The sequence below is a fragment of the Semicossyphus pulcher genome, unplaced genomic scaffold (assembly GCF_022749685.1).
Source record: "Semicossyphus pulcher isolate SPU_LCO1_2020_fin unplaced genomic scaffold, fSemPul1.0.p SCAF_1, whole genome shotgun sequence".
NCBI lineage: Eukaryota > Metazoa > Chordata > Actinopteri > Labriformes > Labridae > Semicossyphus > Semicossyphus pulcher.
Genome location: NW_027211603.1, coordinates 1,332,807 through 1,360,418, shown reverse-complemented (window position 1 = coordinate 1,360,418; position 27,612 = coordinate 1,332,807). Strand labels below are relative to the sequence as shown.

Sequence of the window (27,612 nt, the reverse complement as noted above, 5' to 3'; positions counted from 1 at the left end):
CGATTCCGCCGCTGCTGCTCGGATCCTGGACCAGGAGCTGCTCTGTCCCGTACGTCTGCTGCACGCTGTGTGTGTATGTGTGTATACGTGTGTGTGCGCGCTGTCTGATGGTAACCTATGGATTGACGGAGCGAGGCTTTTGTTGTCAGCCCGGTGGTTTGTTCTGCTGGAGCTGCACTTTCACCGGAGAATGCCCAGAGGAGCCGGAGCTGTGTTACTGCACGGATAGCGCAGAAGGACACCCGAGAAACACGGTAATATAACTCTCATTTATTCTCAATTTTAAGCGTATTTGTGCTGCTTTTGTTTGTTATTCTCGTTAGAATAAAAGAATCTCGCGTGAGGCTGCAGCGCCGTCTCAAATCACAGCATCACAGCTCGTCCTAGTGAAGGCTATGGGTTTGTTTACCATCAGAAAATGACACTTTTAGCTATCAATAGGGTCCTGGTTTCAGTCTGATGTGTTTGAACCGTCAGCAGACTGGACCAGCATCATTACGTCGTCACATCATGGCTCTACATGACCCTGTATTGGAAACATGAAGGCAGCAGCAGCTATCAGGCCTCCTGCTGCTGCAATTAGACAGTTGTCCAACAATATATCCAAAATTGAATGTACAGCAGCAATGATGAGCCAGAGGACAAACTGCTGCTGCTGTGTTTGTAGGTAATCTCAGAGTGAAAAATGTCACAATTAAAAAGAATACAATACAGTGTTATCTTTAAACATGTTTTCTGCAAAGAGTTGAACACGCTAGATGGACAGAATAACAGAATAAAAGCCTCGCATTATATTTTTAAGGAGGCTTTAATGAGAGTTTTCATTTAGTGTGCATTTAACTTTTTTCGTGCTATTTAAGATTGGCAGGACATGATACTTTTTTTTTTTTTTTTTTTTTTTTTTTTTTAAGGGAGTAGATTTAGATATCCTCATATGTGGACAACGGGATTATATTACTGACCGAAGAATACAAAACATAAACATATAGACTAATAAGTACCACATGCAAGAATTAAATTTTTTTTAAATTTTTATTTCTTTGTATACTTCATTTTTAATGTTAAATAACATCCCGATGTCCTCAAATTAGCACTTCCTTATTAGCATACCAGTATTTCATCATTTACGTGATGACGTTTACGTGACGCGAATGATAATGACCGTTGATCTTTGGCGCTTCTTTTGCGATTTGATTTGTTGGTTCATGTCTTTGCCATTAGAGAAAGTGTTAACAAACGTTTTCTAATCGAAAAGATACTACAAGTGTCAAATCTATTAGGTGAAATACAACAAGTTTGTAGGTTATAGTGAGTTAAATCTAAGTAGCCAACGATTATGTTAACAGCAACGGTTATAATTAGACTGCTAATCTAGCACTGAGGATGCTAACTTCGTGGGGGTATTGTGGTGCCAAACATGGAAGATAATAAGGAGGATGAGAATGAAAAAGAGGTCTGTCTAACCGAGCTGCATTAATATTGTAAGTTAGCTTCATGAGGTAAGACTAAGCTACTTCGGTCTGCTAACTGGCAGCTGCTAGCTAGCCAACAATAGAGGAATTTACTTTACTGTACCATTTAAGTATTTAAGTTGAGCAGTGCTACAGTTGTTTTTGCTCACAGAAAAGAGATTTTGATGCTTTGTAGATTCAGATGGTCTTCGTGGTGAGTAGTTTGGGAGTTTTATTGTTTGCAGTTGTTGTTACTCTTCCTGATTTAATTAGCTAATTTCTCAGGTAGCCTACGTAATTAATTGTGCTAACCTTGTAGGTTAAGTGAAGACATTTACAATTACTTAGCCAGTGTAAATAAATCTCATTTTTTCCCCAACTTGTTATTGTTGCTGCATCATAAATCATTAGCACCTGCTATAAATAAACAATCCCCCCAGTAGCTCCCCTATTAACAATTCCATAGCACAGTTGCTGTGACTGTACAAAACAATGTGCACGAATAAGAAAAACGGGTCTGTAATGTCCCCATATGAAAAGGAAGGATCACAGGAGGTTATCGTTAAAGTATGACATGATAAATCATTTAATAGATATTTTCTTTATTGGAATTAATCATTAAAGCAAATAGGGGTTGTTTTACGCTGCATATTTTTATTGATGTCTGCCCCAGAAAATGATGGCTGCGTTAACTGATCGATAATAATCTTCATAATCATAAATCATCAGATGTTTTAAGAGCTGAAGTAGTCTTTAAATGTATTTATTTTTCCTCCAAACAGCTTAAAACTTGTTAGTAAATTTAACTATTCCAGATTGTAATGTTGACAACTTTGGTTGGGGCAAGTATTGTTCCTTTAAGTCTTGTCAACTTACGTTTTTACTCATTCCAGTAAGGCCTTATAAGTCTTCCAGGTCCGTCAATGCTAAATGTTATTCTAGTAAATTGATGCTTATTAATCTTTCGTTAGATGAATCCAAGTAAAGTGGAAATTAATAGATTAAAAGTATCTAAGATGCTTGATTTTTATTTATTTTTTATTCACAAAAAACAATAAGAACTTTACGGATATCTGACAGCTGATATAGGCCTAATACAGATATATCCGTATCAGCATATGTTCAGTTAACAATATATATTTTTCAGAACATATAATGCAGGAATGCCTTGGGTGATTTAGAAATGGTGTCATGTGAATGTACCTGAAAATGTATAGTAATGTTATTTTTTCTTTAAGTTATTTCTCTAAGAAAGCAGCCTCCCGAGTAGCTTCGCAAAGTCATACCGGTGCAAAATCCACAGTCCACAAAGAAAAGGTCTAGGCTTTATTCACGCTCAAAAATAAAATCTGTAATTTTCCAATTGATAAATCAGCATCAGTATTGATTCAAAATAAAAAACCCACGTCTTCGTGGAAAATACACATTTCCCTCTTTTAACACCCCACCTCTGACCATAAACCACAACAATAAGCATTTGACTGAAGTCCAACTCCCAAGCGTCCACTCTGTTTAGAAACATTTTAGTTTATACATAAAACTCCCAGTGTCCTCAGGACACCCTGTTCGTTCGTCAGGTAGAGTCCAGTCTCTCTGCTCTCTCCCAGTTCGGGCCTCCACCCTTCTTACTGGGACTCCAGCCAGAGCTGCTCTGTGATTTAGTGTGCTGACCACATGCTGCCGCTGCCATATGCTTCAGATGACAGCTCATATTTAAAGCTCCTGTAAGCTGTAGCCGTTGTGCATGAACCTCTGCAGGGCTGCAGCTCATCTGAAACACTGTTAGATTTTAGTCTTTTAACAGTTTTCCTTAAATTTATGATGCAGAAAATCTTGTCTGACAGATTTGAAATCCAATGAAGCATCTCAAGTATCAGTGTCAATATCTAAAGTGTCAGCATCCGTGTGTGAGGTCTTCAGTGACACATAGGCGTTCATATTTATAGATGGAAAGTGAGATTGGAAAAGTCTCTGAAATTCAGGAGCATTTGGACGATGTTCGGACAGCAAAACTCTCCACTACCTTTCATTTTCTTTCAGGGTAACATTAATAACAGCCATTAAATAAAGAACTATGGTAGAAAGACGTCATGGCTTTAAAGTGAATTTTGTTCCTGTCAGAGAGAGAGATTCTGCCTCTTTGGCTAGATGCTGACTGGATTGCTGCTGGAATGATTTAAAACGGGCAAAAAAATAACCAGAATGAACTCAAAATATTCAAATAATAACCATGACTGTCAAAAATAAGCACATTTTTTTGGTTGCCCTTAAATAAACAAAGTTCTTACTGAATGTCAGAGCCAGTCAGAGCCCAAAACATCTTGAAGTATTGGAAATGTGTTAGTTTCCTTCTTTTAAACTCTACCAGACTTGATGGAAGAGGCACCATAAAAAGGTTTAACAACATCCACATTTCATGTGGTCTGCACAAAAGATTTGCACTGTACAACAACTTGCACTCTTATGGTGTTTAACTTTCTGTTAAAAATGATCAAACAGTAACAAACTTCACAGTTGGTTAAACATTTAATTCATTTGGGAAAAAAAAAAAATCATGTTCAAGCATCTTTAATGTTAGCCGTTTTTTATTTTCTGTTTCATGTCATTGTCGAAGGTGTAACCAGGCGCTCTGGTGCATAGAGGGGATCACATCATTAGAAAAACAGCACACTGAATGCTGCTGATGAAGTCACCATCGCCCTCATTTTGCGTTTTCTGTGTCACTGACCGTCTACCAGACACGACCTCCATCTTCCACCTTACTGAATTATTCAACTTGGTTAACCCACTTTCAGACTCTCAGTCTGGGCCATGGTCTCAACGAAAGGCCCCTTTACACTGTGAGCTGTCCCAGATGAGAGTTAAGGTGTTGAAATCTTTGGTCATCATCAATTAAAAGTTGTGGTCCTCGATCTTGCAGTGAAACATGTTCAGCTAGCTTTGACAAAGATAAACAGTTTTTGTTTTTTTGTTTTTTTTTACAAAAATTGGAGACCACAAATGACAGAACCAGAGAGCTAGGATAATGCTACTGCTAAAAACAAACCTCTATCTTGCAACACAATTTTTTTTTTTTTTCTTGCCAGCTTCCTCATGCTGGGACCAGTGTCCTTTTCACCCCCTCCTTCTTTCAGGAGTGATGCTTCCTGTTAATTTACCATATTCACACGCTCTGAGTGGGTTGAACAATTCTGTCAAAGTCATAAAGCTGTGTTCAAGTTTGCAAGTTTAATAAACATAAGGAATCTGACAAACCGCTATCATCACACTGCTTCTGGATTGATTGTCAACTGAAACACAATATATAACAAAGAATCCAGAGCGATGTAGGGTCTTATGTATGTTAGACAATAGACAACAGTTAGCATTAGCATTTAACTACTTCCTTGCTAACAGTAACAATTAATAGTGTTACATGGTACAATAGGAGAGGCGTGTATGCCTAGATAACAGTAATGTGAGCTAGGAATTATTTGAATGTTAGCTGTTGTAACTTAAAGAGTTAGTAAAATATGTTGTTTAAACTTAAAGTACATTGTGAACTCAGAGAAAGATGGCTGCCATGTAAAAAAGGTAAATTGTTTTGCTACATTCTAAAAATATAAAAATGGTGCAGCTTCGCAACTAAATGAATGACATTCCATACATTTGTTTATGTATTACCTACATAGTTCAAAGATTTAATAAGTATTCAGTATAAATCCTTAAAAACGTATACAGCACAAGTTGACACACATTCTGACTGAGGACTGGGATTGTTGTTATCACAGTCTGTGCACACTTTGATTTTAGAACTGGACCACATTTCCAAAACCAGACTGTCTGTGGTTTGATGATCAGACTGTAGGGGGTTGTGACGCCTGATTAATTGCCCAAACCATCAAAGATTTCTGGCAGAAGAGAAGAAGCTTCTTAGCTCTGATAATAAAGTTTACTGAGTGTGAACCAAAGCCACAGCTCCAGTGCCAGATGCTTTTTGAGGTGTAGAAAGACCAACAAAGGGCCCATCTTTGTCTTGATGGGACCACACTGCTGTACTTTCATGCTTTTGGATAACAGACCACGTAAATTACAGATGAAACTGTAACTTGTGTTTTACGCTCAGAGCTCACATTGTTTCTCTTTGTTCCCGCTTTGGGAACAACAGACTTTCATTGCATAATCCCACTTTGGAGATATTCCTAATCCTGATGCTTTGCGTGTTGTGTTGCGTGTCCAGATTACCACCCTGGGTCCTGCCGTTGGTGTGGATCCGTGCTGAAAATAGAGATGAAGCAGGATTAATACCCTCGCAGCTTTGTTTGGGGAGGATTTAGCAGCAACCCTGCAGCTCCGGTTTGGACTAGAAGTGGCTCAGATAGATGCTATGATACCACCACATGACATGCTGTTAACTGTACTGCATTGTGTTACTTATTTCCTGCTATTAGCTTGTAGGAATCTCGGGGGTGTTTCTCTAGAATAAAATAATTGCCTCTTTTCTGTAAATTCTGGGCAGAAAGTCCGGTGTCCTGTCACAGTGAGGCAGATATTATGTAGGAGGCTGGTGGGTTGTGGTGTAGGGGTACAGTCATATGAATGCTGGCTTGTTGATTTTCCCAGAGGCTTATATTACTGCAGCATAGCTCTCTTGTTACCCATATCCCGCTGTCTGATGGACAAACCTGCAGTACACAGCCCACTCAGAATCTGGTTCTGGACCTTTTAAATCGATGACCACGTCTCAGATTTTATTTCAGAACAGTCTGGCATTGATCCTAGTTGAAGATTCCCCAAACACATGAGAGCTTTTTTGGGCAAAGCTAAGTGTTTCTTTTTACCAACGAGCTTCGGACATCTTAAACCTATCAGTAGTTTGTCCGTAAAACAAGGTGAAGTGGCACCTTGTTAAATCTTTAGCCACATTCATGGGTGTGTAGGAAGTCTTGATGCACATCCAAAGCAAACACCCAGAATGAATTTGCTTTGGGTGAATCCTGATCATTTAAATCCAGATTGTAAATTGCTGTTCTCTTGCCAGTGCTGCTGCCGTGCTCATGTGTTACGTGTTATGTTAAGAACCGTGTGCTCCCTCCGTTGTTGCCCAACTAACTTCCTGTTCACCTGTGACCTTTAACACCTGACCTCATCACCTGACCAATTACTTTAACAAAATACACACCCTAGTGCTCAAAATAAACCATTCAACAGACGTTAATACAAAACTATTTAAAAACAACAGACAACAATAACACACATGCTAAATTGGCTCCTACAGTGTTATTAAAGGGACACATTTTCTAGCTAGCATGCATTAACTAACACGAAGTACATGCGTTACATAGCTAACCACTGCTTTGGTCCTTTCCAAACCCCACCTTTTGTACCTGACAAGGTGACACTTTGTTGACTTAGCGCTGTCGCCCCACAGCTAGAAGGTTCTTGGTTTGAATCCCAGTTCGGGCGTAGTGGGCCTTTCTGTGTGGAGTCTGCATGTTCTCCCTGTGCATGCGTGGGTTCCCTCCGGGTACTCCAGCGTCCTCCCACAGTCCAAAGACATGCTCGTTAGGTTAATTGGTGACTCTAAAATCCCCCATAGGTGTGAATGTGAGTGTCAAAGGTTGTCTGTAACTATGTTTCAGCCCTGTGATTGACCGGTGACCTGTCCAGGGTCCAATGGCAGCTGGGATAGGCTCCAGCTCCCCCGTGACCCTGAACAGGATAAGCAGTATAGATCCCTGGTTCTCAACTGTGTTCAGTGGGTCATAGAGCTGTCTTCAGTGGGTCGTGGGTGTGTTTATATCAGCATATCTAAAATGCAATTTAGACAAAATAATAAAATGCATCATGCAACCAACTAATGATAAATGTGTTTCTTCTTTGTGATGAAGTCATTACAAACACAATGTGCTTCAGGTTTTAAGCATTGCCAGCTCATCCGGTTGGTCTGGAGGCCAGCAGTCGCCCACATCAATCAGCTGTGCTTTATTGCTTTTCTGACTCATCTTCAGTTGTTGTTGTTCTTCTTCTCAAGCTCATTTAGCTTTTGCTCTCTCTCTCTCTCTGCAGATATTGACATGAAGAAGGACATTGAGACTCTAATAGCAGAGGAACGTGCTGATATCATCTTGAAATATGCTACGGTGAGTTTGTCCAAGTGGATCATTTGTTTTCTACAGAATCTTCTTTAATTCAAGCTTAATAACTGTTTAATGTTCATCTGTAATTATTAGCTTTTATTATCTTTCATAATGTTATACTTAGTCTCTGCATTTTGTTGAGTGACAACTCAGATTTGTAACAGTTTGTAAGAACTGCAGGCTGTGAGTAATTTGAGTAATACATGCAGAAAGTGTAGCTGCATTATCTCCTGTGTTGTGTGTATTCACTCTGTAGGATGGAGAGTTCACACGCGGTTGATTCTGTGGTTAAAGAAACCCACAGACCCACTGAGAAGGACGAAAGCGTGAATTCAAATGTGTGTTGTGTGGTTTGTGTGCAATGCAACTCTGCATGTGTGGAGTGCAGTACACTGTGTGTGCGTGGGTGGATGTGAGTGTGCTGCCAAAGTGCATTAATAACACGTTGTGTAATAATATGTTGGTGCCTGTGGTTTAATGCGATCGGAGCATGATGGCCAAAGATGTTAAATGTGATTGAAACAGAAACTAACATTAAAAACAGGCATGAAAACGTTCTTAAAAACGAACTAAACTTGGATGATTACAAAAACGACGTGGAGACTCCACCTCCTCTCTCTACCTGAGTGGGTCTTGAATGGACCGGGGTCAAACGGAGATATATACTCCAATGCTTCCTGTGTACATCTAAGAGAGCCAAAAACATCACTCTGTTTTTATGCTTTTGCGCCTGGCCAAAGGCATTATGTTTTTTTAGCTTGCCTGCCATCCATCCCTCCTTGCCTCAGCCCGTTCTTCTGAAGGCGATATCCTACGAACGCCTGAAGGAAATATCACAAACGTCCGCTAGGATTCAAGGACGAACTGATTATAATTAGTGGTCAAAACAAAGACAGTATAAAAAGATGGATGACCTGACAGCTCAGCATGTTAACAGATGGGACATGAGTCAAACTATAAAATCAAAATACACGTCAAATACATTTTTCTCAAACATGGTTTCTGTCATTATAGTTAGTTCTTATCATGCTGATTTATGTCCAAGTGTTCATTTTTCTGACAAGTTTACTTTTAATTAGTTATTCGATGCTATAAAAAGGGGGCGTGACCTCATGATTGACAGCTATGTTGACAAATGGGGCTCCTGCAGCGTTCTGTTCCCGAGTACCGAGCTTTGGGTAGAGGAAGGGGCGGGACGTCGATACTGCGGCTCCATCAGCCGATCTCTACTGCACACACTCTGGATACAAATGCACCGGGGGGATTTTGGCTTCACTTTTGTACAATGAGAGGAGGTGGAGACACGTTGTCAGGTGGCATGGAGACATTGTCTTGTTCTCTGACCCTCCTCTGATAAATGATTGTGGTGGGACCTCTTCTGTTTAATATAGGCCTACTTGTGCTGTTGTTCTGTTCGTAGAGTGATGCAATTTCTTTAATATTTTCAAATTACAAATATAATTTATATAATATAATCCCTGGCCACAGATACTTTCCTTCCAACTGCAACTTTTCCAGTTCTCCAAAATTTCAGTTAGATATAAATACAGTTATAGTACCCTTACTCATGACCGTAAAAGCTGGACTGCATGTTGAGATGCATATTTTATCCAGATCAGAGCAGCTGTGTGTTGAGATCATTCCCAGATGTTTTCTCAGGTTATTCTGTAGGACAGAAACAAATACAGTTTCAAAATAAAAGCCCATATTATTCAAGCTGCTTGCTAAATCAGTCTGCATCTCTCCTTAGAACAAGAAGAGCCTTATTCTGAAAACTCAGAGTAGTGAACGTGCAGATGCAGAGTTGAACGGGGTGAATGGAGATGGTGATATCCAGAGGTTAAATTTAGCTCAGCGGCTTGTAGCAGAGGGGAGGATGGGGGGTTGTTGTGGGGGTGGAGGCTTTGCTCTGTCTAGCCATAGCAACAGCTGTGACACACTGTGCAACGATTGACTTGACACAGACCTCCGGGGGCTGGCTGGAGTCCCGGTCATCGTGTTTTCTGTGTCGGGATTCTGGTTTCCGGCCACATGCACAGCACAGTGCAGAGTGGAGGAGCAGGGCTGGAACGAGATCAGCTGTTCTTCCCAGGAGAACTCTGGGTAAAAAAGCCTGAGTCAGACACTTACAGGTTTATGTCTTTTATGTAGGTTTAAGGGAGACCTCTCCTGCCCTGACTCATCCTTCTCTCTGGCCCCATTTTATTCAGCTTAAACTGATAAAAGGAGCAGATCTTTTTTCACCCTTTAATCTGTCACACTCATATTAAACAGATAGTTTTAAAAGGAATAGTTTCTTGAATGAGTTAGGCTAGTTCAAGTTAAATCTGGGTCTTTAGAAACAAAGTAACTGCATTTAAAAATTAAATCACATTCCTTCAGTTATTTATGATGTTGGACTGGATCGTGACCTCTTTTCGTGCATGCATCACAGGAACCCTCATCTGCACTAACAGACACTTATATACTGATAAAAGCTGAATCCATTAAAGCTGATTTTCTACAAACAACATTTTAAAAAGGGGAAATGGAGTTATAACACACATCAAAAACTATAGCTGTGTCTCATTTCAGGGGCTGCATCCTTCAAATGACACGGTCTACAGAGGATGAGTCATTCGTAGCCTGTGTAGACCGTTAAACGTTACCCTTCCATCATCAAAGGCCCCTGTCGCCTAGCAACAGGCCGCTAGCTGGCTGACTAGCTATAATAACTAATGTCACGTAACTTAAGCTATTATTTTAAAGATCATTTGTTTTAAGGCCCCTTTTGTTTTTTAACATCGCTGCTATTCGAGTTGAAACCAACAACTGTTACATTTAAAGTGTGTCCCCCGGCCGCCTGAAAGTCTGCCATCTCTTTTGAATTGTTGCACAATGAATCTCGGGATACGTTGGGCTGTGAGGGATGCACCCGAAGGGTCCTTTGTGGCCCCGGAAAGGGAGGACGCATTTGTTGGCTGCATCTGAAGGAGCCTTCCAAATGGGACAGCCTTCAACGAGATCTGCCTTCAAATACGTCCTTGAAGGATGCAGCCCCTGAATTGGGACACAGTTTATGTTTAGTCCTTTTCAATGCCTGATATATGAGCATGTCTTTCTACATACTTCTAAAGCCTTTAACAAAAACAAGCAAACTTGTCCAATGCTAAATGTTGTCTGAAGTTTGACTAAATAAATACAATTACATATGGACAGGTACGATCTTGATCTTGACTCGGGAAAACGCTACACGAGTACTGTTAGAAGCTTCTGAGAAGCTTTGGAAAAAACCAAGTAACATGACTGCCAACCCATCCCACTGACTCATCTGAGTCTGAAACCATAGCTAAACGGTTCAATCAGTTTAATTTACTTTCAGTTTATTTTTCTGTCTGACAAGTCATATCAGAGGAACTAAATCAGCAAAGGACAGATTTGACTTCATGTGGCTCTGATCTCCTTCTGTAACCCTCTCCGTGTCTCTGCTCCTCCAAACAGCCTCAGTCAGGAAGTATTTTTAGTCCTCTCACTTTCATGACACTGACATCACTCGCTGTGCCTCCAGGGCTCAGAGTGCCGACTCAACCACGAAGAAGCCGTACAGTTTCTGTGAGCTCACTCTGACCCTCTCTCCCCTCGCTGAAAGCAGGCGGACGATTGGCTTCCAGACACGCAGCCAACCACAGAGCAGAGTGTTGTTTTTCTCCGGTAGGCTGTCGGAGGATTAGCTACCTCTCTGTTATGTCAACACTGGGACCAGATTGTAACCTAAATGGATTTTCCGTGATATAAATGTAACTCCTATAACTCCTAAACCTTGTGCTGCTAATGCAGATTCTAAATGCTTGTTTAGGTTGGACAGTTTTCATGCTGCAGTTTGACACATTGAAGATAAACCTTTTAGTGCGAACTGTTACAGCTTTATTTAAGCATTCTTCAAGTGTCTGAGCTTGTGTCTGCATGTGCACTCTTGCCAGTGTCACACTACATGTGAATGTCAAGGCAACATGGGTTATTAATATTCACATAAACTGTTTGCCATTCTAGCAGCGTTTGGGGATGGTCGTGTTTGGCAGTCGGCCGGTCCACCACTGGGCCGGATATTTGATGACTATTTGAAGGATTGCCATGAAACTTTGGTGATCGACCGAGCCATCACACCTACGTAGGGCCCAGACTGGACATCCAATTTGGGCTTAACCAATTTGTCTCTAGGTTTTTTGGAGACCACATATGGGTGAGCCATGGTGGGTTGATGAAGGCCTTGATAGGCTCCTTTTTAAAGGCCCTTATGGGTAGAATGTGACCCATTTGATACCCATCTTGTACCCATGTACGCTGTCTAAATGGTTTGCTCAATCTAGCTGTGTTTGTTCTTCTGGGCTGCCTGTTTGTGTTTAACTTAATCCTACTTAATGCCCACCTAACCCAGGTGAGGCCCATGTAGGGCCCACTTTGATGTGTTACTAGAGTACTCTACATGTAATGACACTACCTGGTCAACCACTACAGTCATAACCAGATTGCTCTATGAAGCAGGCGACCCAAATTTAGCATTATTGCTTCTATACAGACTAATGAAAGATTAAGATAGCATAAGCATTAATATTACACATTTTGCATGTGCAAAGGCTAACACTAAGGGTTTTTTTTCATATGTATTGGATAGCATGCTAGAATGCTAACATTAGCACAAAGTGAAGCTGAACCTATATTGACGTGCTAATGGCAGCTGAACCAAAGAAGAAAGTTACCTTATAAGTGTTCAGCAAACTTAGGATATACTTAGACTATATTCCATTTTAATTAAGAGTTCGGCTTTTCCTCTGGCTTCACATTTAAAGAATTCAGTTTCTGATTGTGGCGATAGTATCACTTTCAATCTGATAACAAAAGCAAGGCTAAGAGAGCGCGGGAGGGTGAAGGTAAATACGAGAGCAGCAGAGAGAAAGTTACGCTTATATTTAACATCGTACTGGAGCTTCATTCAAAATGTTTGAGGCTCAAGCCAGCGCTCCCCAGAATGTGGCGCCCTAAGAGACTGACAAGATCTGTTTCTGCACGCCATATCTTTCCAGCCCCCTTGATTGTGCGACACATCGACGCACAAATCAACGTATTTCCATAATCGATAACATGGATTACATCGAGGAGTCGCCGCAGCCCTATTGCGTACTTTGTGTTTGTATCTGTTTAAGTTGGTAAGTTGTGTGTGTGTTTGTGTCTGCAGGGCAGGCAGGGCGGGGTGGAGATCGACCCCTGGGAAGATGCTGACTACAGCATCTACAAAGTCATCGACCGCTTTGGCTTCATGCAGTAAGTCTGATCTTTATTTCCTCTACACGCCGTTGAAAGTATCTTCCTTCCAGTTGGGGGAGCTGTGCAGTGATTGCTTTAAAGTTTTAACCTGATGGTTTGTTTCTTTTATTTTTCATTTTTTCCAGTGAGAACGAGCTGCCCGCCCCGACAGCACATGAGGAAAAGGTAAAAAAGGAAAGTGTACAGACACTAGAGTGGGCTGCACTTTAAATAGTAACAAATGGCAGATAGCGGGTTGTCAGTTGTTTATGTTCTCACAAGCTCCTGTCTCTTCACAGAGGAAGCAGCTGGAGATAGAGAGAGCAGAGAAGTGGCTGAAGATGGTGAAGAAGTGGGATAAATACAGGAACAGTGACAGGGTGAGTAACAGCCCACACATACCAGACCTCAGTCAAAAGGAGACTGAAAACAAGCTTTATTATTTTAATTTAAAATGACCTCACTGCTGGAGACTGTAAAGTGGGAGCTGGTTTCTAAAGTGGTCAGTTAGATTGCGAGGTCACCCAGTGAATCACCGCAACTGTCAATGTCGAGTGCAAAAAACGCTTCCTGTAGCAAGACACTGAATTCCTACACGCTCGCTCATACAGAACATTTCAGGATCCGAGCTTAACGTAATCCCTAAAATATGAGTCCAAATAGAAAATGTTTGGAGAGGGGAAAACCTCCACCCACACCCAACAGTTTGAGAGCCAACACTTCATTCTTATCGCTGGGCTATGACGACCCAACAACAAGAGCTACTCAGCAGCTCTGCAGAGCTTTTTAGCCGTTTTAGCTCCTGCAGTTCTTTTGGTTCTGTATCAGGGCTCTCAGCAAACCCATTTCCGACGGCAACAGGAAGCTAATTTTCAACAAACTAGCTGCCTCGTTTCAGACTAGCATAAACCAACTTTAGGCTAAGCGGAAGTGTAAGATCTAGCAGCTTAAGAGCTTAAGAGTTTTTTATGCTGCTACAGTAATTATTGGATGTGCAATTGAGTCTTGGTTCAGAACTGTATGGAGTAAAAAACAAACGTATGTATGTGCCAAGCTAGTAGTTGTAACTGCACTGAATAGGCACCATTTTTGGGTCAGGTATCCGGTTCTTAACAAAGTCATGCTGCATCTCATTGTGGAGCGATGGCATTTGACAGCACTCAGAACTTATTTTGGTATTTTTTAAGTTGTTAAATTAAACATTTCCAAGTTCTTGCTGCTACTCGAAGCCACTAAAATGTGTTACATTGGGAAGATTTAAACCCACCTTGGTTCATGCTCACTGAAAGTGTTTAAACCTGAAAAACTTTAGCTTTGTTCCTGAGAATGTTGTCGTAGGCGAACAGTAGGCGGTAAAACTTTCCGGTGACTCACTCTTCACAGGAAGAGCTCTCTAAACCCTCCGGCTTTTTAGTCACCCAGTGTTTATGTGTTTCTCTGCTCAAAGATGGTGAAACGGGTTTATAAGGGCATTCCCCTGCAGCTCCGAGGCCGGGCCTGGGCACTGATGCTGGACGTGGAGAGGACGAAGAAGGACAATGAGGGCAAATATGAGGTTTGCACTCGTAATATCTTCAAGACGCAGATCTTTTGTGAAATGAGTGAAGTCTTTATGAAAAATCAGATGTTTGGTTCCATTATTAACTAAAGCCAGACTGATAAATGACTTATGCTTAAGATATGTCGGTTGTCAGCTTATATATTGGATGATAGGTTACAAGGAATATGACTAAAGATACGTTTCAGGTCATTTAGAAACAATTACTTCATAGTGGATCACTAAAACTTCTTAAACTGTAAAATGTCCCACTTTGTGTCATATTTATTGTAATTTATTGTATCTGTGTGTCCAGTACCCAGTATAGAGACATGACATCTTTAGCCTAGCTTAGCACAGAGACAGGAAACACGTTAAGCTCTTAGCACAGTTCAGTCAAAGTGAAAAAATGTGCCCTTAAACGAGTCCAAAGCTATCTAATTTAAATGTTGTATCTTGCTATATTTAATTCCTGAAATAGTAATATAAAGGCTCTGCATGTGACTGTTCCAAGACCGAATCGTTCGAATGCTAACTGCTGCTAAAACCACAAACAAAAACACAAACAGGTGAGAGGGACCTCTTCAGAGTGGTTAGAAGGAGTATTTTCCGACTTTTAATTAAGCTAAGCTAGCAGTTTCCCCCCCTGCTTCCAGTCTTTGTATTAAGCTAGGCTAATGCCACATTCACGCCATTTCAGCAGAATAAAAATACAAGAAAAGACTCTATGCTAAGCTAAGCTAAACATGTCCTGGATCTATCTCATGAACAGACCCACAGAGGAAAGGCTCAGTGTATTTGTTCACTTATTATGAAGATAGGCTAGCAGTTTTACATTCCTTACAGTCTTTGTATTAAGCTAAGCTAACGCTACATTTGCACCATGTTCGAAAAATAAGACAAGGAAAACCTCTCTGCTAAGCTATCTTTAGATGCATCTCTGTAATACACACACAGAGGGAAGACTTGGTGTATTTGTTAACTTATTATGGAGATAGGCTAGCAGTTTTTTGCTTCCAGTCTGTATTAAGCTATGCTAATGCTACATTTGTGCCACCGTGGCAGATTAAAAGGGTAGGAAAGCTCTGTACTAAGCTAGGCTAAACATGTCCCGGATCTATCTCAGTAACAGACACACAGAGGAAAGACTATTATAGGAGCTAGGTGAGCATTTTCCCTGGCTTCTGGTCTTTGTATTAGGCTAAGCTTATGCTACATTTGCGATGTTCGCAGAATAATAAATCAAGGGAAACCTCTCTGCTAAGCTAGCCTTAAATGTAATGGGCCAGTATCTCTTTAACAGACGCACAGAGAAGTGCTGATATGATATTTTCTTGTCTGGCAGACAAAAAGACCACGAAGGAAAAGGCTAGCTAACTCCTGTTAGCTTACATTCTGAAACACAATAACTGTGGAGGAACTAAATGTTTGTTGTATAAAATGTTGTATATTCATACATTGATGCACACGCTAAACAATAAGACTCTGTGAACTAAACTCTGTGTATATAATGAGCTATGTAATAACTGGCAGATGGGCACTTATATCTCATGTCTGAACTGTCACGTGTTCATCCTCTTATCCATCACAACACTAAGACAGATTAACTAAACAAACACTTTCTGATACAAAAACTATTTTTACCAAAGCTGAAGGGATTATAGGAGTAAGAGGAGCAGATGGAGAAGTAAACGAGAACTGAAAATGATCAAATCAACCAGTAAATATTTTATACATATTTTGGCAGGGTTTTTATTTTTTTTTATCTCAAGAATAAAATCAAAGTTTATTGAACTGCATCAATTAAATACCCAATATTACAAAAATATTTGCTTGAAGTTATTGTAAATTATTTTAATACATGTGAGGCATATGTACGGTGGCCCTAAAGGTAAAATCCACAGCATTTTACAAAACACAACATTTTAGAACATTAATCTTTAATTAAACTGAGTCTGTTATAAGAACCCATTACTGAATCAGGTTACATCGACTTATTGTGATGCAGTAGAGGTTTAAGTACGGTGGCCCTGAAACAAACCAGCTTCAGAAAAGGAACATTTATCGAGGCACAGCATTTCAAATAGCACTTTTATCTTTCATTTGAAAACTGCTAACAGTAACAACTGTTACTGTTAGTAACAACTAACAGTAAGTCTGTAAAAGGAATCAATTTTTGTATCATGTTTTTTTGTGTTATTTACCCACTTCACTTAGTCACAAGTACCTCTCACCTACCCGACCTGTCCTTGTTGACTCTGCTCTTTGTTCTCACTCAGAAAATGAAGGAGCAGGCCAGACTGTACTCATCCGAGATCAAACAGATCGACCTGGACATCAACAGGACGTTTCGAAACCATATCATGTTCATGGACCGCTTTGGAGTCAAGTAAGTTTCACAGTGTTCAGATGAAACGGTTTACAGTCACATTCTCCATCTGTAATTGATTTTCATCAGGGTGAACAGTTCAAACCCACAAACTGAACACATTTCTTTAACCTCTTCCTTTACTGCTTTGTGAGGAGGGTTCAAAATGAAAGAAATTAAGATATTAACCATATTTAAGCACAGGATCTTGTCAGATTTACATCCTTTTTTCACATGTAGCAGTTTCTTTTATGGGTTTTTGTCCTAAGTTTGCAGAGTTGATCAGTTTAGATGTAGAAAATGTTTATCTGCTGGGTTAAAAATACAGCGGTAGAGACTTGATTTCACGACCTCCCTGTGAACTGACTGTGAGAGAGGTGGGCAGTCTGTGTGTTTGGACCGTGTCCGGTTTGAGTGGAACCCGATCCAGTCACAGAGTGATGTCACCAACAGTTTAGTAGACTGCAGGCCTGTTCAGCTACAGCAGTGGAAAGTCTGCGGCAGCAGATTGTTTCAGTATTTAACAGGAGATCAGGGGGCCTGCAAAAATGAAGCTTTTTATAGTGACAGAGTTGTGAACAGCTGTGTTCTCTGGTTTTTATGTTCCCAGTGTTCTCTGTAGTCTGTGTTCTACTTTCTATCCCTTTTGTATCCTCCATCACGTGTTCTCTGGGTTCTGTTTAGTCTATTTTGTGCATTTTATTTTCCATATTTTGTGTTCTTTGTGGGTGTTTTTCTCTTTTGCCTTTATTTTGTGAAATGTTCTTTGAGTTGTACAAAGTATGTGCAGTCAGGGACACTCTCGTCATAGTTTTAACCATTTATTGCCAAATTGAAATACAGTTATGTTTGCCGCTGATGACTCCGCTCTTAAGTTGCTCCCCGGGTTAGCATTCCCTGTGTTATAGAAGCTCAACAGCTAATACATGAACAATAACAGACACAGCTACAGACTCAGATTTTATGTCCTTGAACAGGAGGTCTCACTCTTGGAGAAAACACAGAGAGAACACAGACCACAAAGACAATAGGAACCTGAAAATACAGGAGTGAAAGACTGCGGAGAAAACAGAACATAGAGCTCACAACACAGAACAGAACATAGAAATAGAGCACACAGAACACTGAACAGTTAACAGAACCGAGAAGACTTAAGAGATGGAACACAGAGAAGATCTTTTCTAGAGAACTTAGAATATATAAAAAACACAAAAACACACAGAACACAAAATATAATGCATAAAATACAAACACAGCACAAAACAGACTTAACAGAACCCAGAATGCATTGCGCTCTCTGGAAAGCCGTAGCATGCTGCTAAGCTTCCTCTATAGATGACTTTATACTACATTTAGCTGACCACACAGGACTTAAAAAGGAGTCACATCCTTTAGAAATGTCTTCATAAGTGAATAAAGCTTCATCATCTCATTTCTTCCTTACAGGCAGCAGTCTCTCTTCCACGTCCTGTCTGCATATTCAGTCTACAACACAGTAAGTGGCTGTTTCCTTTATCACATGAAACATTAAAATTCCAGTTTAACTTGATTTAACTGATAAAAATCTACAGTTTTCTGTCCGAGCACAGCAGAGCTTTAATCTGCCTTTTTCCACAGCGAGGTTCTTTCTGTTCTGCTACAGTTTGGTCTGTTTTTCTGTTACATTTGTCCAGTGGAGACGGTTAAATCTTATATCTATAAATCTGAATGCCAGTCTGCTTTCACAGGACTTTAATATTAAAGGATAACTTTGGTATTTTTCAACCTAGACCCTATTTTCCCTTGTGTTTGTGTGTAAGTGACTAGTGGGGACAACAATTCTTGAAATCGATCCAGTATTCAGGGAGGGAGCACCGGCCGGCAGCCGCGACATGAGATACAATGTAACTAAACGGGGCACCGCGCATACGCCAATACACAGCCACTAGAAGCGCTTGTTTTTGCTACTGACAGGCTCAGATCGTTATAATAAGTGACAACACTGTGGCAGCCATGCTACTTCACCTTATGCTCTCTGTTTTTGTCTGTAACCAAGTCTGGCTCACGGAGAAGTCTCATGCTGAAATCTCACACGAGACCGTAGTTGTTGCAGGAAGAAGGAGAGAGGAGTGAGAGAAGACGAAGAGGGAGAGAGGATCTTCAGCCATGACAAAGTTTTAGATAGCACTGAGCAACGCTTTCTGAACTCCAACACAACAAACGGCACTTCTCCCTCTTCGTCTTCGTCCTTCCTCTCTCCTTCTTCCTGCAACAACTACGGTCTCGCCCGAAGTTATCCTGTAAGGGCACTCTTAAATCCACAGCTGGTGGAAACACACAGAATGGAGGTGGAGGGTTTCTACGTAAAAAAAACAAAACATGTTTTCAGGCTCATCGTTTTCAAGTATTCAACTGAAAACCAAGAAATGACATCATCAGGAAATATTATAATATTGCTAGAAGATGAGGTTAAGGCTGCCTATTTTTGGGGGTTGAAGTCTATGCTGAATGGGGTTATCAAAATGTTCAAGCAACATTACCAAAAGGTACCAAAGCTTTAAAAGAACAGCAGATCTACAGTCGGATTTAAACCCAAAGCTGCTGCAACCAAAGAGAGAGAGTAGCTGTGGTCGAGCAACATAGACAGGAAGTGAAGAGAGCGAGCGCCGTTAATGTAAATAAAGCAGTGAAACAGAGAAATAAGATATTATTTTCTGATTGTTTCACAGCAGTTAAACAACAAACTATCACGCCTACACCTCCGTACGATCCGCAGGAAGGGACAGGGTTTAGATTTTATAGGCTGAAGTCGACTGTGTGTCTGTCTGCTCCGCCCTCCGTCACCTGCAGCTCTGATACAGCAACGACACAGCGGACTGTTCTCATTCACTGCACGACACATGAAGACGTTTGTGACGTCCCTTTCACGTCTCATAAAGATGCAGAAGTTATGATAGTGTCTGTTACAGACCTGCAGACTGTCAGCTGAGCTCCTGAGCAGAAACGTCCCAAACAGCAGAATAATAAGAAAAACAGAAACACAGGTGAAGGGCCGATCCTCGGCAGATACAGACACCAGCTCACACTCTCCTGATGATGAGTGATGATGAAGGGGGAATATTTTAATATGAAAGGTTATTGAACCTGTGTGACACTGTGAAACAGTATTGGAGAACCTGTTATAAGATAGTGTTTCATTTTGTGTTGTTTCCTGCAGGAGGTGAGCTACTGTCAGGGGATGAGTCAGATTGCCGCCCTGCTGCTGATGTACATGAACGAGGAAGACGCCTTCTGGGCCCTGTCACAGCTGCTGACCAATCAGAGACACGGCATGCACGGTGAGCTGCTTTGAAATGATGATGTCATGCATGCTGGTCGAGCACATTTTGAAGCAGCATTAAGCAGGATTAAAAAGCGTGCTCTCTCTCTCTCTCTCTCTATCTTCTCTTTTCTAAGGATTTTTTGTTCCCGGGTTTCCCAAACTTCAGCGATTCCAGGCACATCATGATCAGATTATTTCTAAACTCATCCCCAAGCTGAAGAAACATCTGGTGAGCTCACTGTTACGCAAGTATTTCATAAGAGAAAATGACGCTGCAGCAAAATATCAGATTTGTGATGACATTTAATGTGATTCACTGTCAGTTCGATGCCTTGTAGATATCTGCTGATTCTCTGTCTCTACCTCTCTCTCTCCAGGACAGAGAGCAGATGTCTGCAGGAATTTACTGCACTAAATGGTTCCTGCAGTGTTTCATTGACAGGGTGAGAAACCTGCGTGCTCCCTCTTTATCTATTTCCATCTAACACTCTGTAACTCACCTCCAATTAATAATAAAACTACATTACATTTAAAGTAACAGTTAGACAGAAGCTCGGAGTAGCTCATGGGGCCTGTCATCTCATTTCTTTATCTTATTATATGGGGAATATAATTAAGGGGAATTCTGGTGTTGTTAAAGCAAGGAGACAGACTTGGTTGAGATGAAGTCCCTTCGGCAAAATGCCACCAATCACAGTCCGTCCTCTAAAAGTTCTTATTTTTTCCACTGACAGGCTCAGATTATTATTTTTAGTGTCTGACAACATTACAGAAAGGATCCCTGCAGAGATAGAGCTTTGTAAATGTAAGATTCTGTTTTTTCTCTCAAACCAGAAACAGCTGTTACATCACTCTCTTCAAAGCTACTCCACTGACAAGAACAGTAATTGTATGATTTGGGTTTTTAAATGGTACGATAAAAAGGCTCACTGATCGAGGCAGCAGTTCATTAGCAACACTTGTGTTCTGTGTGTTAAAATGACTGTTTTTGTCAACAGAGTCTGGTGGCTTTAAAGAAAGCGATGTAACAGCTGTTTTCCGAAAAAGGATCTTAGGGCGCATTCAGACCTGCAGTCTGTTTGGTCCGAATCAGAGACCAAGTTGTTACAAAGTTGCATTTTGCCTCGCCTTTGGTTTGTGTTCACACGGCAGCTTTTACCAGCAGACCAAAAGTTTTGATGCACGGGGAAACTGCTCTCTGATTGGTCAGAATTTCCACGTGGGAAAACTCCCTGAAGTAAACAAAGCAAGCGAGCACGCTGATCGATCAGTTCCATCTCCTTTAGTTTTTCATTGAACAGTTTGAACACCTCCGTGTTCTCGTGTGTTTCCACAAGTGAAATTGTTCGGTCGACCATGTTTCTATGTCCTCATCGCTCCCCCACGTCTGTCCTCTGCTCATCTCGCTGCGTGTCTCTGCAAATGTCAGCACCCGTGAAACTACAATGCACAGTTTGATGGTTTGTTTCCTGTATTTGGTCCTACTTTAAGTCAGTTTACGTTCTCACCAGAATCAAACCGGACCGTTGTCAGTTTGGAAACGAGACCCGTCTTTTCCAGCGGGCCACGGCCCGGTTATTTGGTCCGCATCAGAGTTTCATTCCGGCGTTCACACCACCTAAACGAACCGCACCGAGGGGACAAACGCTCCAGGGTTCGGTTCAATCGGACTAAACAGAGCTGGTGTGAACCCGCCCTTAAACAAAAAGGTCTGTCTCTGTGGGGATCTTTTCTGTTGTCAGTGGCAAAAGGAAGAACTTTTAGTGGACATACTTTTTCTAAAGTCCAAATTCCAAATCTTTTTGTTGCAATTAAGACCCCCAAATATGTAAAAAACAAATAGATAAGACCTAGGTAGAAAAAGTACTGAGATTCCGCTTTAAAACTTAAATTGAATTGTAAATTCAGGCTTATGAAGAAACTATCAGAATTCAGACTTATTTTATTTATTTATTTTATTTAAAAGGAGCCATGTACAGTTTAAAACATAAAGGTCACCATTTGATGCACCGTACTAGATTATATCTTGAAGCTAATTCACATCTGTAGTCCCCTGACAGGTCAACAGGACAAAAAACAGGACAATAACAAACAGTACAGAGTAAAACATACGACAAAGTTATATAAAGCACACCACAAATACAAAGCTACACACAGAGTAGCACGTCATAAATATATGCTTGTCAAATAAAAGCAAGCCATAAAGATCATAAGATGGAATTGGAGGTCAGTGAGTAGAGCTGCAGAGCTGAGCAGCTTTTAACAGACTTTTTAAGTTGGTATTAAAGATGCTGATGGAGCTGCAGCTCCTCACATCATCAGGCAGGGTGTTCCACCCATTTGTGGCTTTTACAGAAAAAGCTGATCGGCCAAAAGCAGTGCAGCGAAATGGTATGGTACAATGATTTATAGCGGATATTCTTGAGGAGCTAATATAACTTACTGAGCCAGTGTACACAAAGTCGTGTGGAGGAGGAGGGGCCAAACCATTTAAGAGTTTATGAACCAGACACAAGTCTGAAAATAATGTGAAACTCTCAAAGCTCAGTAAATTGTATTTCTCAGTACCCTACAGTGATGAGAGTTTTTAGAGTGTGTTTATATAAGGACTCGTTAGGTGTAACGGCTGTTCGGCCTGCTCCTGACATGTGATGCAATAAGACACATGGGAAAGGATCATGGCATGCATAAATATCTTGGCTGCATCCAATGACATGATAAAAGATACAGATCCAAAAATGTTGGACCTTTCAGTTTTATTAAGTTTTCATATTTTATTTCAGTTTCAGTGAATTTATTGAACCTGTGATTTTAAGCAGACGAGCTATAGGTTTATGATATTTAAAAAAAGAAAGAAAGCAATGATGACGTTCACTGGGTCCACATAAACACGATATGTCGATCGTGCGGTTACTGTCACAACCCGAATGACAACACCCGCTGCAGAGCGCCTGTATATGAGGGGCTAACTTCACTTTAAAAACAACCTCAGGGATACACTCACTGATTATTTTTCTAAAATTGCAATCTTAGCTAAACACCTTACACAGGTGCACAAAGAAATGAATAGTACTGATATGCAACATTTACAGTACAAGTCACCAGATAAAGAAGACATCTGTGTGTACTGTAGCTGAAAAAAGGACAAGCACTTAACTTTCTAACTAGTCTGGATAAAAGAACACTCATGTAGAAAAGCTTGCTGCCTACAGAAGCTGAAACTTAATCAACAGAAAAGATCACATTATGAGCTGCTACCTAAAAACACAGCAGCATGTGATGATGAAGCATGACTAAAAAGAATGTGTCAGATTGCCATTTTAAAGATACATTTACATGATTTCAGCAGAAATAGGTGATATCTGAGCCCTGGGACATTGCATTAGAGGAGAGCATTAGGAGCTGTTAAGCTTAACTGCTATTAGTCTCCTTCATGCATGCCCACAATCCTGTGGTGGTGGTCTGGCAGAATTCTGCTGCTGTCAGCACTTCTCCGTCCCGCTGAGTCGCTCTGCTCAGAGGGGCCTGCGGGCCTCTGAGGTCTGGGACAGAACCAAACAAACCTCTAGAATCCGGCCAGGAGGAGAACTGCAGATATGTGAAACCGCTGGCGTAAACAACTTCAGATGACTCACAATGATATGATGACCTGTTGTGCTCCTGCAGACGCCGTTCACGCTGACCCTTCGCCTGTGGGACATCTACATCCTGGAGGGAGAGAGGCTCCTCACTGCCATGTCTTACACCATCCTGAAGATACACAAGAGTAAGGAGATAAACAGTTCACAGCATGAAAGGAGAGTTCTGTTATATTTCTAATCCGTCTAAATGACTAATATCGACATTAGATTGCAGTTTTTGACTGTTGTACTGCAGACTAATTGTAATCTGTACCAAAAGTGTTTAGGTTTGATATTCTGCCGCTCTTCAAAGTAACTGAATTAAACACACAAGAGATTTGGGTGTTACACCTAAAGTTAAAAAGCTACAGCTTCTTGATGTGGCTTTAACGGTCAAACTGTTGGTGCATGTAGAGCGTCTTTTGAAGATGTGTCTGGAGGACCTCCGAGAGTTCCTGCAGGAGCGGATCGCTCAGACTTTCTTCTACAGCGACGACGTGATCATCGAGCAGCTTCAGGCCTCCATGACTGAACTGAGGAAGATGAAGCTGGACCTTCCTCCTCCAGGTACACACCTGCACACAGCACAGATATTCTTTAATACTAGTTTTACATGTTTGTCCCGTAAAGGAGTATTGCGGTAGTTTTAAACCTGGTCCCTGTTTTTACAGATTTCGTGGTTTAAATGATGAATAGGTCCAGAAGTTTTGGTAGTTCTCGAGTAGTTCGTTAGACTCCATTGACATAAACTGTTATTTTACCTGCAGAACACAGCTTTGCCTTGATCAATAAAAATACTGGTATACCACATTAAGAAATCTGAACAGAACTTATAGGATTAGTGCATTTTAATACTCTTTACGTATCTGTTGTGTTTGCAGGGAAGCCTGAGGAGCTGCCTCGTAAGCCTCTGGGTCAGGAGCTACCGGTGCTTTTGAGCCCCTCCAGAGGGAGGCCATCTTCAGCCAGTGGGTTCCCCAGAGCCGGCCTGAGCCTCCACATAATCTCCCACCAGCCTGACTCCATATCCCCTGACCAGAGCCCCTCCAAGGACCCCAGGGAGCTGGAGGCTGCAGGCGAGGAGGAGGCCCCGCTGCCTTCCCCGGACCCCATCATCATCCACAGTCAGGCCCCGCTGACCCCTGACGGCTCTCCTCTGATGGGCCCTCCGCCTTACCAGCCACCAGAGGGTCACACAGAGGTCACAGCAGATCACCCGTCACCACCAGACACAGATGACTCCTCTGTGGCTACGCGCTCAGCCGTAAACACAGACCAATCCTCCTGCAGGGTCCCTCGGACTGTTTCTGCGCCTGTAGCCCAGGTGGCCTCGCCGGGTTTAGGCCTGGTTCAGTCTGAGAGTCTGTCTGCAGCAGAGCGGGCAGAGGACAGGTACCTGGTCCAGCTGCTGGAGCAGGCCTCAGCTCTGACCACCAACGGGAACCTGAACCAGGACCCGAGTGAAGCATCAGAGGAAACACAGCCTACTGACGTTTCCTGAGATGAGCACTAATTTAGATTCTGCTCCCTCTCCTTTTATTGGACGTGCAAAGGTCAAGTTCAGTGGGTTTAAACTGTTTGATGAATTCGTGTTTTGGTGAAGAAGTACAGAAGTATTATTTATCAGTCAGATTATTAAGCAATAGCTGCTTCAAAATATTGTTTTAGTTTAGGACCAATGTTAATTTTGTCAAGGTTTAAAAGTTTGTCAAGACTCTAAGAAGCAAATCTACATGTTTGACCCTGTTTTGATGTGAGGCACTGGGTTATCAGACATGTAGTTGTAGAAGTCAAATGCAAATTGAATAACTCTTTGGTGCTGAAATAAGAGAAAAGCCCGGGTCAGTATTTATTTACCATCTCAGAATCACTTGGTATGTGATGACGTACGCAAATTATGACCTCATTTTAATGTGTGGGTTTCATTTGTGTAGGCAAAGGCTCTGTGTGCAAATATATGAAACCATAATTGCAGACACACGTAGCTTAAAGGGATATTTTTCCAAAAATAGCCAAATTAGCCAAAGTTGCAAATTCACATTGATATTTGGCAGCATGTGTTCTTTGCATCCAGCACAAGTTCAGGCACAAAGAGTTCTGTTTGTGGCCGAATATCAGGGGAGAGAGGAGACATCTCCACGGTGAAGAAAGCTAATGAAGAGTTTAACCACCAGTAGAACCACTCACTGTATGTGTCTCTGAGACCACTTACCACTCTGAGATGCTGGATAAATATGAGCCCTGTTTATCCTCTTTGGATGAAGATGTCTAAACTTGGGATTGAAGACTACAAACGTTTAACAGAAAACTCTGGATGTAAGGATCTGGATGCAAAATACAGTTTTTAATGTCTTTTAAAAATCCTATTATGGAACATTGTGGAAGTAGGATACTCTCCAGTTTAGAACTCGATGAATGTGGTTTCAACTGAAGAGAAAAAACACATTTTGGTATTAAAAAAAATCATTATTACTTACCTTTTTAAAACAAAGTTAAACCCTTATTTTTGCAGAACAAATGCAGCTCACATTATGATCTTTCATGTCTAAAAAATATGTGCTTTAATCATTTTACATTTGGATCCTCTCCGAGTCACCTTTTTCACTCTTTTTGCACCAAGCATGTTATTTGCATTTTCAGAATTTTCCCAGAATTAAAGGGATGTAGGACAGGACACGTAGGATGACATGAAGACACAGCTATCACAGGACTCTGGAACATCCAAACTGTTTCCTGTTGGGCTGAAAAGTCTGAATTACCTGAGAAGGTTTGATGGAGTTTAGTTGCAGAGAGAAGGAAATCAAACACAAATCACCCTTTACAATAAAATAAACACTTTTGTAGTTTTGTAATGTTTAGTCAGAGAAAAGTCAGCCTTTGTAAAATGTTTGCTAGCAGAGTAACAGTTTTATTTTTTGTACCAATGTCTCGATGCCTTATTTGGATCAGCTTCACTTCTTCTGCGGTCGTTGTTGATGTTAAACCTGCACAACAACAGAAGGATTGAGGTCATTTAACACAACACGATGGACTAAAACAAACTTTCAGGTGTTGTTGGACTGAACACGAATCCTCTGACATGGTGAGCTGGCTCACTGTTATGATTGTACACATTGAAACCTATTGAGCTTGTTTTAAATACGTGTTTTTTTTAGCTCAGTTATTTATTGTTTTATCCCTGAGGCCGTTTAATAACTCTTGTGCTCCTCCTTTTCAACTGGATTATTTGCTGCGTTTCCATTGAGCTCCTTAAAGTGTTAAAATAGCCTTTGTTTTTTAATCTTAAGAAAGATGATCTGGATTTAGATGGGTCAGATTTTCTTATCATTGTGCTTTGAAATGTACAGTATTGTAGGTCCAGTAGGTAATAAGAGTAGAAACCAGTTATCCCCATAAGGGTAGAGAAGCCGTTTCTTCAGCTCCAAAGTTAGAAATAGTGAAAGGTGGACACCTTGTGGTTGCTTTAGGTTAAGCATGTCTCTATCTAGATCTAGCCCTGGATTAGGATTGTTGTAGAAAAGGTTTTAAACATTTAGGATTCATCTAAATGACAACAAATCAGATTGGAAATATTCAAAGTCTTACAGTTGAATGCATTTGTATGAATATGTGGTGGTTTTATGACACTTGACTGTAATTTATTGCTAAAACTTGTGTATCAAAGTATCCACAGTTAAATTAATTTGCCTGAAGTCTTTAAATTAGATGAAGTTGAAGTAGCTTGTGACATTGTAAGGCACTTCTGGTCAGAGTAAAGAGGAGAAACAAAGTCTTTCATTATTTGCTTCAGATTTGTTGTACATTGAAAACAACCAACAGCACCTGTTGTTTGAAGTTGTGAAACCCCCGAGCTGAGACAATACAACTTTTATCTTCCTTGATTTTCTCTGTGCTTTTCTCTGACAGTTAAGGGTACCAGATTTTACCTCAGGAAGA

The 27,612-nt window shown here is 41.0% G+C and overlaps 1 protein-coding gene across 1 annotated transcript; it reads left to right on the top strand.

The window, feature by feature from the left end:
- Positions 1–183: 183 nt before the first annotated feature.
- On the top strand, positions 184–27,612 carry LOC138585935 (USP6 N-terminal-like protein). Its single transcript, XM_069657849.1, has 14 exons — positions 184–254; positions 7,500–7,573; positions 12,783–12,868; positions 12,997–13,036; positions 13,150–13,230; positions 14,298–14,405; positions 16,667–16,776; positions 18,202–18,250; positions 19,952–20,072; positions 20,191–20,285; positions 20,434–20,499; positions 23,723–23,822; positions 24,091–24,243; positions 24,558–27,612. Exons 2-14 carry the CDS (start codon positions 7,508–7,510, stop codon positions 25,175–25,177), a joined length of 1,695 nt encoding a protein of 564 aa, XP_069513950.1. The 5' UTR covers positions 184–254; positions 7,500–7,507; the 3' UTR covers positions 25,178–27,612.